The 10,006-nt window shown below is 46.1% G+C and overlaps 1 protein-coding gene across 1 annotated transcript; it reads left to right on the top strand.

Moving 5' to 3' along the window:
* Positions 1 to 3,994: 3,994 nt before the first annotated feature.
* On the top strand, positions 3,995 to 8,781 carry GSX2 (GS homeobox 2). The gene is made up of 2 exons (XM_078678954.1): positions 3,995 to 6,155; positions 8,121 to 8,781. The coding sequence occupies exons 1-2, from the start codon at positions 5,435 to 5,437 to the stop codon at positions 8,465 to 8,467; spliced, it is 1,068 nt and encodes a 355-aa protein (XP_078535080.1). The 5' UTR covers positions 3,995 to 5,434; the 3' UTR covers positions 8,468 to 8,781.
* The last annotated feature ends 1,225 nt before the right edge of the window (positions 8,782 to 10,006 follow it).

The raw sequence follows: 10,006 nt of genomic DNA, 5'->3' as shown, positions 1-10,006 counted from the left end.
TAGCTTCATGCAACACACCGAACTATATTCCTCGGAGGCAGGAACTACCCCAGAGGCTCAAGCATAAAGAAACTGAGACTCCTCAAGACATTTCTAAACATTCTGGGCTTCAGGCAGAACATCACCAGAACTACCCATTCCAAATACAACACTCTCAACCTCATCATAATGTCACCCCATCACCACAACGTAAGCTGTTGTTGCCACAGTATTGGAACAATCATCTTGCTAACCCTGTTTGTCTTTTGCAGGCCACACCAAATCATAGAGGCCAAAACAAACAAGAGATTCAAATATACTAGTCTTTCAAAGACTTTCCTATGGCTTACTTCAAGAACAACTTATCAAGTTTGCCTCCACCCAGTAGAAAAATACTGAGATTCAACACAATCTTGAGAATACACAACAGCTCCAAAAAAGCATGTAGATACTAAGGAACGTTCGAAAATAAGATACTCCAAACTCTTCAAACATTGGGATTCCCACAATCACACCGAAAACGAGTGCCTAATTTTTGCACATTACAAAAAATAATGTAGATGGACCACAGTCAAGGGCAACATCACTTGACTCAAAACACTCTGCTTAATAAGTAGACAACACTCCAATAGAATAAAGCTCTCTTAAAGACAAAGACTGTATCAATACACTGCTATAGCTTTCAATTCAGTTCAACAACAAGTACAATGTTGCCAACTATATTTTCACAGAATAGAAATAGAATAACCCATATTGACAACACGAAACAGACAACATATGCCCACCTCCCTACCCCCTAAGAAATGCCCCCGAAATTGGTAGAAGCCAGCAAGCCTCTCTCACATGATGGCCTTACTGATATATTGGGCTCAAGACCACTTGCTTCAGGTGACATTTTGACAGCCATCCTCAATGGATAGGTGCTCATGCCCACAAACATCACCAGTGCTTCCCTCAAACACTCTTACCAGATGAACACAAAAGAAGGTAGATCCTCTCCCTTCTGACTAAAAAAACATTGAACTGTTGCATCACCCACCCTCCATTCATCAGAAAAATCATTGAGAAGCCAGTGTCCCTTCCATGCCAGACCAAGATAAAAAAGAACAGCCTCCTTCAATACTACCAATCAGTCTTCAGGCCATCTTGCAGTACTGAGGTTGCAGTTTGTCACTGAGTCCATGATGCCATTCTGATCACAGAAAAGAGTGCACCTGCCTTTGATCCTTCTTGGCAACTTTTATTATTGTCAGTCACTGAGCACTGATTCAAATCCTGGCGATATGCATGATTTTGCCCTGCTCCATGAGCTCCCAGGGACCACAAAGTCCACTCTGAAAAAACCTATATTTAGCAGCAACTCTCAATAAAGGCCTGTGGAAGTTATTCCCAGTGCTTTAAATGGGAAAGAAAAGTGCAGGTGCTCACCAAATTGAGCTATGACCGAGGGGCTGGGGAGAGGAGGCGGGATTAGGTGTGGGGCCAGTGGTGGGGCTACTGGGAAACATATACTAGGAATCAAATCTTTTCTTGGCTTGAGCGATAACTGATACAATTCTGTAATATATGGCTTGAGAAGTGTGGTGCTGGTATAATTTTCAGGGTGGGGGTGCTGCAATTAATGTTACATCTCTGAAGTTATTGTGAAAAATCCAAGCATCACACATAAAACAAGTGTAAGAAAGGAGCTACGTCCAGCGTAAAAGTGTTAACACTGTGGTATGTAACTTGTGGTGCATGGTGAGGTAGTGCGCTGTCATTTAGAGACAACACATTTTCCTTTAACATGACCACTAAATTTGCACATACATGCAGTTTTACTAATTAAACTATACAGCGCACCAATGATCATTTGTTAAATTTGGTTCCAGTCTGTGGCATAGCTAGTGTGTCCTGGTCCTTAGTGCAAGGAAGGAAACTGTCCTGTGTTCAACCTGAGAAAATGCAGCAATAATCTGGGTTCAGTGGGCTCTCTAAGCCTCTGTGCCACTGCACCTGCTGCACGTATGGAATCTAGGTCACAAGTTCCAGAGATTATTTATCTTTTGTGCATTATCAGTAAAGTATCATGCTTATTTTTATCCTATTAAATTCTTCCATGGCACTTCAGTATTACAAAAGAACTGCTTCATTTGTCATTTCTAAATTTCCAATTTTTAAATATTTCTACATTTAACTGACAGACTTTTATGTTTTGTTGAGTGTTAATAAAAAAATGACATCCTACAGATTTTCAAACATTCTCTCACTCTGCAGTCAGAGAAATAAAAGTAAACCACAAACTTCATGTTAAAAGAATAACAAGCAGCCATGTGTCAGACCTATTGCCTGACATTCAACAGTCCAGACCGAACTGCCAGGCCAGGTCCTCCCTGGACCGGAAACACGCGTCCTGGGACCGGTTTCAGTGTACGTCACCCTTCACCAGTCAGGCTAGCTTGAATCCAGTGGCACAGTGAGCAAGGGACCCATTTCTGGGCATACCCATCCCACTTAGGGCAAAAAGTGCTACAGCAAACAAATGATGGACGGAATGCTGACAATGCAAACATTCTCCGCCAGTCCTATGCCACCCCAGTTTGGACCCAGCCATATGCAAATCAGTCTTGACCCTGTGCCCCATGGGAACAGTCCAGACCGAACTGCCAGGCCAGGTCCTCCCTGGACCGGAAACAGGGATCCTGGGACCGGTTTCAGGGTACGTCACCCTTATTCAGCTAGGCTAGCTTGAATCCAGTGGCACAGTGAGCAATGGACCCATGTCTGTGCATACCCATCCCACTTAGGGCGAAAAAAGTGTTACAGGAAACAAATGATGGACGAAATGCTGACAATGCTCATATGATTACCATTCCTTTGGGAAATCCTGACTTGCTGCAGGTAGTACCGGTACTCTCCTTGGGCACGGAGAAGTTCCAGTACTCATGGGGGAATAAAAAATAAGTGTTGGTACTCAAAACAGTGACTACCGGCCCATTTAAACCACTGGATTCACCAAATCACACAGGCCTGTATCATCTTCAAGAACAGGTGCATCATATGCAAGGCCAGTAAAAACAGCAATCTTGCTTACCAGCACAAAAAATAACTGCTTTAGGCTGACAGCGTCACACTAAAAGGGAGGTCATTGCAAGACTTAAAGTAAAGCTAATAAAAAAGTTAAAATCAGAAGCCAAACTTTTTCCATCTATGTGCCCAGTATTCAGACACATATTCCTGGCAACATCAGAACTGTGCCAGCCCCCCTGCCTTGACTATTAAATGGTCTTGAATACTTTTTAAAACGACATATAGTATTTTTTTTTAAGTAAGTCAAATTTTTTATTGTTTTTGGTTAATTAAAACCATTACAAAAGTACACGTTAAAAAGATTTCATACGTATTAAGACAAGAGAAGTGCAATTCTAAAAGCTTAAAAGTCTCTAATGTAAAAGCACCTACGTTTGGCTTCTTCTGAAGTGGTTCAAAAGTCTGTGCTCAAAGTTTTCGGTTGTGTAGGCTGAAATTTCCTCATGTGGTACTTGCATTTACCCGAAGCGCAGCTCTTCTTTGCTTGGATTCTACTAGGGACAGGAATTTCACTAGCTTTCCATTTAGCTGCGGTTCTTTGAGTCAAAGCATGCAATCACTGCCTGTCTCCTGGTTCGAATCCCTCATTCGTTAAAATGTGCTTTAAGTAATCCTAACCTTTCCTCCTTTAGTTTGATGCAGGAGCACATTAGATGTTCCATGTCTTCAGTGCCATTTCCATACAGTCTGCATGTGTTTCCACATTTCTCCCTCTGCCAAGGTGGAAGGTGCGGGGTGGCTGGCAGGATTCCTAGCCTGTATTTTAGACATTTTTATTTGGTCTTCTTGGAGTACCCCATGTTAAAGTAGGAATGTGGCCCAAGTCATTTGTAGCCGCTCAGAGCCATCCAGGCGTGGCCCCTGCGAGCAAAGGCAGCTTTATTGTCGACAAGGGATATTATTTTATTACCTTTTTTACTACTTGCTTAAAGAGTGAATGGGTAGTTTGAATTTCCCATAGATCGACTAGCCCAGTAGTAGCAAGTGAGTCCTCCAAGTACTTTCTGGCCGGCGAGTTGGATATGTTACAAAATTCTAGTCAAAGCTGATGGTTCAGTGTGTTCCGGGGAGAGTTCTTAATTTTGTGCCAGCACATTATGTAAGAACCTTGCTTTGCCAAGAGTCGTTTAGTTATGCTGAACTCCAAACGTATCTGTGCAGGTGAGGCGTAGGTTGGAAGGCTAAACATAACTCTATAGGCCCTGACAATGGTGGTGTCCAGCAGTTTTGCGTCCCTGCTCCTCAGTGCCTCGCTGCCATAGGTGATGGAGGATAAGATCTTGGCTTGGGCTACCCGGAGGAGAGGTGAGAGGATAGGTCCTGTGAGCTTTGTTTTCAACTGCCTTAGTGTTATTGCTATTGCCATCCCATTCCTCCTGATAGCCTCAAGTTGGCGAGTTGACCGCCCTCATCGATGGTTACATCTAGGTGTTTGTAGGCTATATGATCCATGTGCAGCACTCCATTGCTTTCTAGCTATGATTATGCTATACAAGTATCCTCAGGTACAAATATACAATTAGGGAGAAGAACATGTCCGACTTTATGCTTCTTTTGGAGTCAAGCAATTCCCTAAATAGAAAATGCTAATAAGAGGGAAGAAAATGGATAGGAATGCTTTGTCTTATACTTTTATGTAGCCTGGAACCTTCCTTTCGACTATTTTCTTACTAAAGCCCCCCATTAAGAGTGGTCTGGTGTAGGACGCACTATTTAGTGCTCCATACAAAATCCATCTCAGATGTCCAGATTTTTTTCTGGTGCAATAATTATCGTCTATAATGAGATGTGCACGCAAAATGGGGCATGACGTGTAGATTTGGGTGTTAACTGCAGCAAAATCCTCATGTCCCAGAAGTTGCAGGGTATATTACCCCATTAATGTTGGCAGGCCTGTGCTGTTGAAATTCACCTGTGGGAAATTACGGGTGCAATGTTTACCTCAGAGTTCCAGTTGTGTACAGCAACAAGCGTCATTGCACAAACTGGCTTTTATCAGGCCACTAAGTAATGAGGCCCAAAATGACTATCAACACCCATATCGTTTGTTGTACATATTTACATATTTGTGATGCACCTATATGGCCAAGAAGACCAACAAACGCAGTCTGCTGAACTTGGAAGTTTTCTGATGTGCCCCAGCCTCCCCTGTTCCCGGGGAAGCCGTGCCACGCTTGTGCAGAGGCCCAGTCGTATGTGCCCCGTGAAGAGATTCGTTTCAGTACCTCTCCTGGCAGGCACGACTGTACAGTGAGTAAGTGAACGGAAACGACACTACTTTATTCGCCAGCAGTCTCTGTAGCAATAAATTTGGATTTTTTTGTTGTTGTTTTGTTAAGTTGGCACTTGGGAGGACGCTCACGCAGCAGCTGCCCTTATAATTTATATGCAGGGAGTTGGGGAATTACAATTACAAACCGTACACTTTGAAAAGTGCCCCAGCCCCCTGCACGCGCTTGTTTTGTTGGCTCAGACAGCCTATGGGCAGGCGGAATGTGTGGCTGCGAGTTGGGTGAGGTGCTCCTCTAAGCCGTCACGTGCTGAACAGCCCCCCTCCCCCGTGCGCACCCCTAGGCAGGGCAGGCACGTGGGGGCCGCCGGGGCCAGCCCTCCCCGGGACCCCTTTGTGCAGTCATACAACATAAAGCACCTCCCGAGCCTGCGGGCTCTTCAGATGAAGCTCTCGCCCGCCTTTGAACAGAGATTTTGCGACTGCTCGGAATACAAGATGTCCCGGTCCTTCTACGTCGACTCCCTGATCATTAAGGACTCTTCGAGACCCGTGCCCGCCCTGTCCGACCATCACCACCACCACCGGCACCTCGGACAGGACTTCCTGCTGCCCCTGGGTATGACCGCCCCGGCCTCTGTCATGGCGCCTGTCTGCGCCTCCCGGAAGAGCGGCGCATTCTGCGTCTGCCCGCTGTGCGTCAGCGCGCACCTGCACCCGGCGCGCGGCGGCCTGCCCCTGCTCAAGAGCCACTACCAGGGCGGCGAGGCCCAGTACTGCCAGAGGGGCGCTCCCCAGCAGCAGAGCCCGGGCCTGGGCCACCCGGGGCACGCGCCCGCCTACAGCGACCCCCGCAGATACCACTGCTTCTCCATGGGTAAGAGAGCACCTGCGCGCACTGCTCGGTATGATGATAACAATGAATAGTAGCAGTAGTATTGATGTCATTATTTTTTGTGTTTATTATAATTAAGAGTATTGTCCCGGTTACATAGTTTACATGTCGTGCAAGCGAGAAAAATCGTGTAGCCTTACCATCCTATCATTTATCTTTTCTGAATTCGTTTGGGAGTTATGTATGTGTTCTACCAGATTCAGTTGCTGGCGTGTGGGTTTTACCTCTACAGTGATGCCGCGGAAAATGAACATCGTTCTCCAGTTGGTCGCAGTTTTTATTTTCGTATCACCTTTATTATTATGACCTTTCTGGTTTTATTGAACACGCATGGTAAAACGCCCCAATTCCCCCAAGCAGGTGGATAAAGTAGAAACCATTTGCAACTTTGTCAAACTGACATTTCCAGTAGGGTAATCATATTCATATCATACATACAATTCAGAGTTCTTTTACCACCCGACAAGTCAGTGATTTCTTATCATTGGGGCCTTGAACCTACCATTTCTTTATATGTAGGAAGCATATGTAGTACTTTTCACTCTTGTTTATGCCGGTATGATTGAGTGCTCATCTGTTCTCCGAAAGTGGCGTGCCCACGCAGGGCATCTTGTTATGGCATCCCCTAGCATTAGAATAACTTTGAGGATTGTGAACACGCATCCCCTAGCATTAGAATCACTTTGAGGATAGTGAACACGCATCCCCTAGCATTAGAATAACTTCTTCGAGGCTTGAAAACACGCATCACCTTACATTAGGATAACTTTGAGGATAGTGAACACGCATCCCCTAGCATTAGAATAACTTCTTCGAGGCTTGAAAACACGCATCACCTTACATTAGGATAACTTTGAGGATAGTGAACACGCATCCCCTAGCATTAGAATAACTTTGAGGATAGTGAACACGCATCCCCTAGCATTAGAATAACTTTGAGGATTTTGAACACGCATCCCCTAGCATTAGAATAACTTTGAGGATAGTGAACACGCATCCCCTAGCATTAGAATAACTTTGAGGATTTTGAACACGCATCTCTTAGCATTAGAATAACTTTAAGGATAGTGAACACGCATCCCTTAGCATTAGAATAACTTCTTCGAGGCTTGAAAACACGCATCACCTAACATTAGGATAACTTTGAGGCTTGTAAACACTGCTCTAATTGAAGATTGAAATGCTGAGGCTGTCGCGGCGCAGTCTTAGCAAAAGGGGGTGGCGAGATTCCAGCACCTAGGAGAGTACCCGTGCTGAAGGGAAGCCCCGAGGCACCAGACCGCAATATAACTCCGTGTTATGACACCGTAAAATGGCATTTAAGTAAGTGTGGAGTCTTAGAATGCTGTCATTTTCATAATGACAGCGAGCAACCGAGAGCAGCGCTGTGCTCCAGCACCGAGGAGAGTGCCTGCCCTGGATTCTGTCTGTGAATGACCCTGTGGCTTTCAGTCATACCGCTCTCTCTTACTAGCCGGGATGTTTAGAACATTATTCCTTGAATTCAGTTAAAAAAGCGCAAACCTGCAGCATTTACGCTTAATTTGTAAATGGCACAATTATTGTTTTGGCGCTATTTTTTCTTTTTATAAAGGAGATTGATCCATGTCTGTCCACCAACCACCGACCTGTCGGTCCATCGGCCGGTCGGTGTGTTCCTACTGCCTGCCCATCCCACTACCCAAAGGGGCTAACTCCAAGTTACTTGGAACTGGTTCTATTTTCGGAGAGCCCCCTAATGTTCTCCCTGTGGAAAGGCAGAGTCCCCTTATGTTGTGTGGCTTGAAGTGAAGAGAAGCACCTGTTCAGAAGGTGTGCTAGGACGCGCAGGCGCGCGCATGGTTGAGGTGCTTTGCGTCATTGCTAAGTGTGTGTTTTATGCGGTCTGACGTTCACGTAAGTGGTGCCTGGTTGTAACGCACTGTCTCTCTTCTTCCCTGTGTACAGGAGGCAGCCCTGAGGCCGGCGCGCTGCAGGCCGGGAAGCGGATGCGCACGGCCTTCACCAGCACGCAGCTGCTGGAGCTGGAGCGGGAGTTCTCGTCCAACATGTACCTGTCGCGCCTCCGTCGCATCGAGATCGCCACCTACCTGCGCCTGTCCGAGAAGCAGGTCAAGATCTGGTTCCAGAACCGCCGCGTCAAGCACAAGAAGGAGGGCAAGGGCGGCCCTCGGGGCTCCCACGGGGGCTGCAAGTGCGCCGCCGGCGGCCAGGGCCACTTCTCCCGCTCAGAGGACGAGGAGTCCCTGTCCCCAGCCTCGGTGGGCGAAGAAAAGGAGGTTTCCCCTCTGTGAGGACAGTCGCCACCTAAGCGTCTCCCCAGGCTGGGTGCAAGAGGGGCTGAACCACTACAGGAACCATGGTGCTGGCTGCGCGCCCTTGGACGTTGGCCACAAGCAGGGGCGCCTGCCCACCCCCAATGGTGTCCATACATAGACTTGGCCCCTGCAAGCGGGGGGCCGTTCTGAACTTAGACTCGAACTCAAAATGGACATACTCTACTCGAAAGCACTATCCACATCCCACCTTCCAGAAACCCCAAAGCGACCTTCCTTTTAATACACCCCGCGACGTTTTCATTTCCCATTACTAATATTTTACATTTTTTATACACAGAGATACATATTGCAGGATAGAAAATATGTCGAAATGGTTTAGATGTGGGTAGGATCTGCCCACCTGTACATAGTTCTAAAAAGCTACCTTTTCTGGGCGCTGATTCGTATGTGAATAATGTTTTATATAAAGTTTATATTTATATTTATTTAAATAAAATTAAACCATAAACCTCGTGTAGCGGCTTTATTCTAGACGTTTGTTGGGGAATAATTTAGTAGCTCCCCTGTGCTGTATTCACATGAATTCCGTTATTTAAACGCAGAAGTGCGATTTTTGCTTTTTTAAATTGACGAAAAAAAATTGCCCTAAAAGAGCGAGAACCCGAAATACTAATACAGTACAGAGAAGATGGCATGCATATACGTAAGCCTCAATATATTGTGGGTTGAATACCCTTTTGGGTAGAGTTCAAATTGGGCTGAAAAGAAGACACAATACAATGCAGGCTCGAGGACACGTGCTGCTTGGAGAAGTAAGGGGGGTGTTGTGCGAGAGTGAAGAGTGGTACTGAAAGCGATGCAGGTGCTTGTAAAACAGCCCTTCTACAAGTACGTAGAAAAAAACATGACCAGCTACACTGGGATTCCATGTCACGAGCCCCCCAGTCTCTCCCTCAAGGTCACGATGACAGACTTACTTTATAATCTGTTAAATGGGCACTCTTTTCTCTGTTGTTTGTATTTTGCAAAATATCATTGGTCGAAAAAGTACAACCTTTAGGTACACCACCCTTGGCCATGCTCACTCTGGCACCACATACATGTTTTCGGAACTCTTGTGTCCGCCTAGGGTTCGAACATCACAAATCGTGCTTGAAATGTAGCGCCCCTCGCGCCCTTCACAACCAGGACTTCTGACTCGGGGCCCTACAGCCCTCCTCAATAACTTACTTATTCTTTCAGGGGGAACCATGGAAAGCTTTTCTTCCGACCCACGCCATATGCACACTGAGCTAAACTATTTTGCGTATATTTCTCCAATGGCGTGGCGTGTTTGCGTCGATAGTTCTGATGCCACATTTGCTCAGGCAGGCAGACGTTGCTTTGATTGGGTTGTGCCACAACACCTGTGCTGTGTGCGTGTGGCTTTGCAGCTCTACCCCTCTGCTTGGAAACACTCGTGTCTGGCGCAAGTGTTCCTCTGCTTTCAGCTGCTGCGTCACTGATATAAGGTGAAGAGTAGCGCAGCAGTGAGAGCCAAGTCACTCACATACC

Source organism: Lissotriton helveticus, chromosome 2_2 (assembly GCF_964261635.1).
Source record: "Lissotriton helveticus chromosome 2_2, aLisHel1.1, whole genome shotgun sequence".
Classification (NCBI taxonomy): Eukaryota; Metazoa; Chordata; class Amphibia; order Caudata; family Salamandridae; genus Lissotriton; species Lissotriton helveticus.
This window is presented reverse-complemented; position numbering and strand designations above follow the sequence as displayed.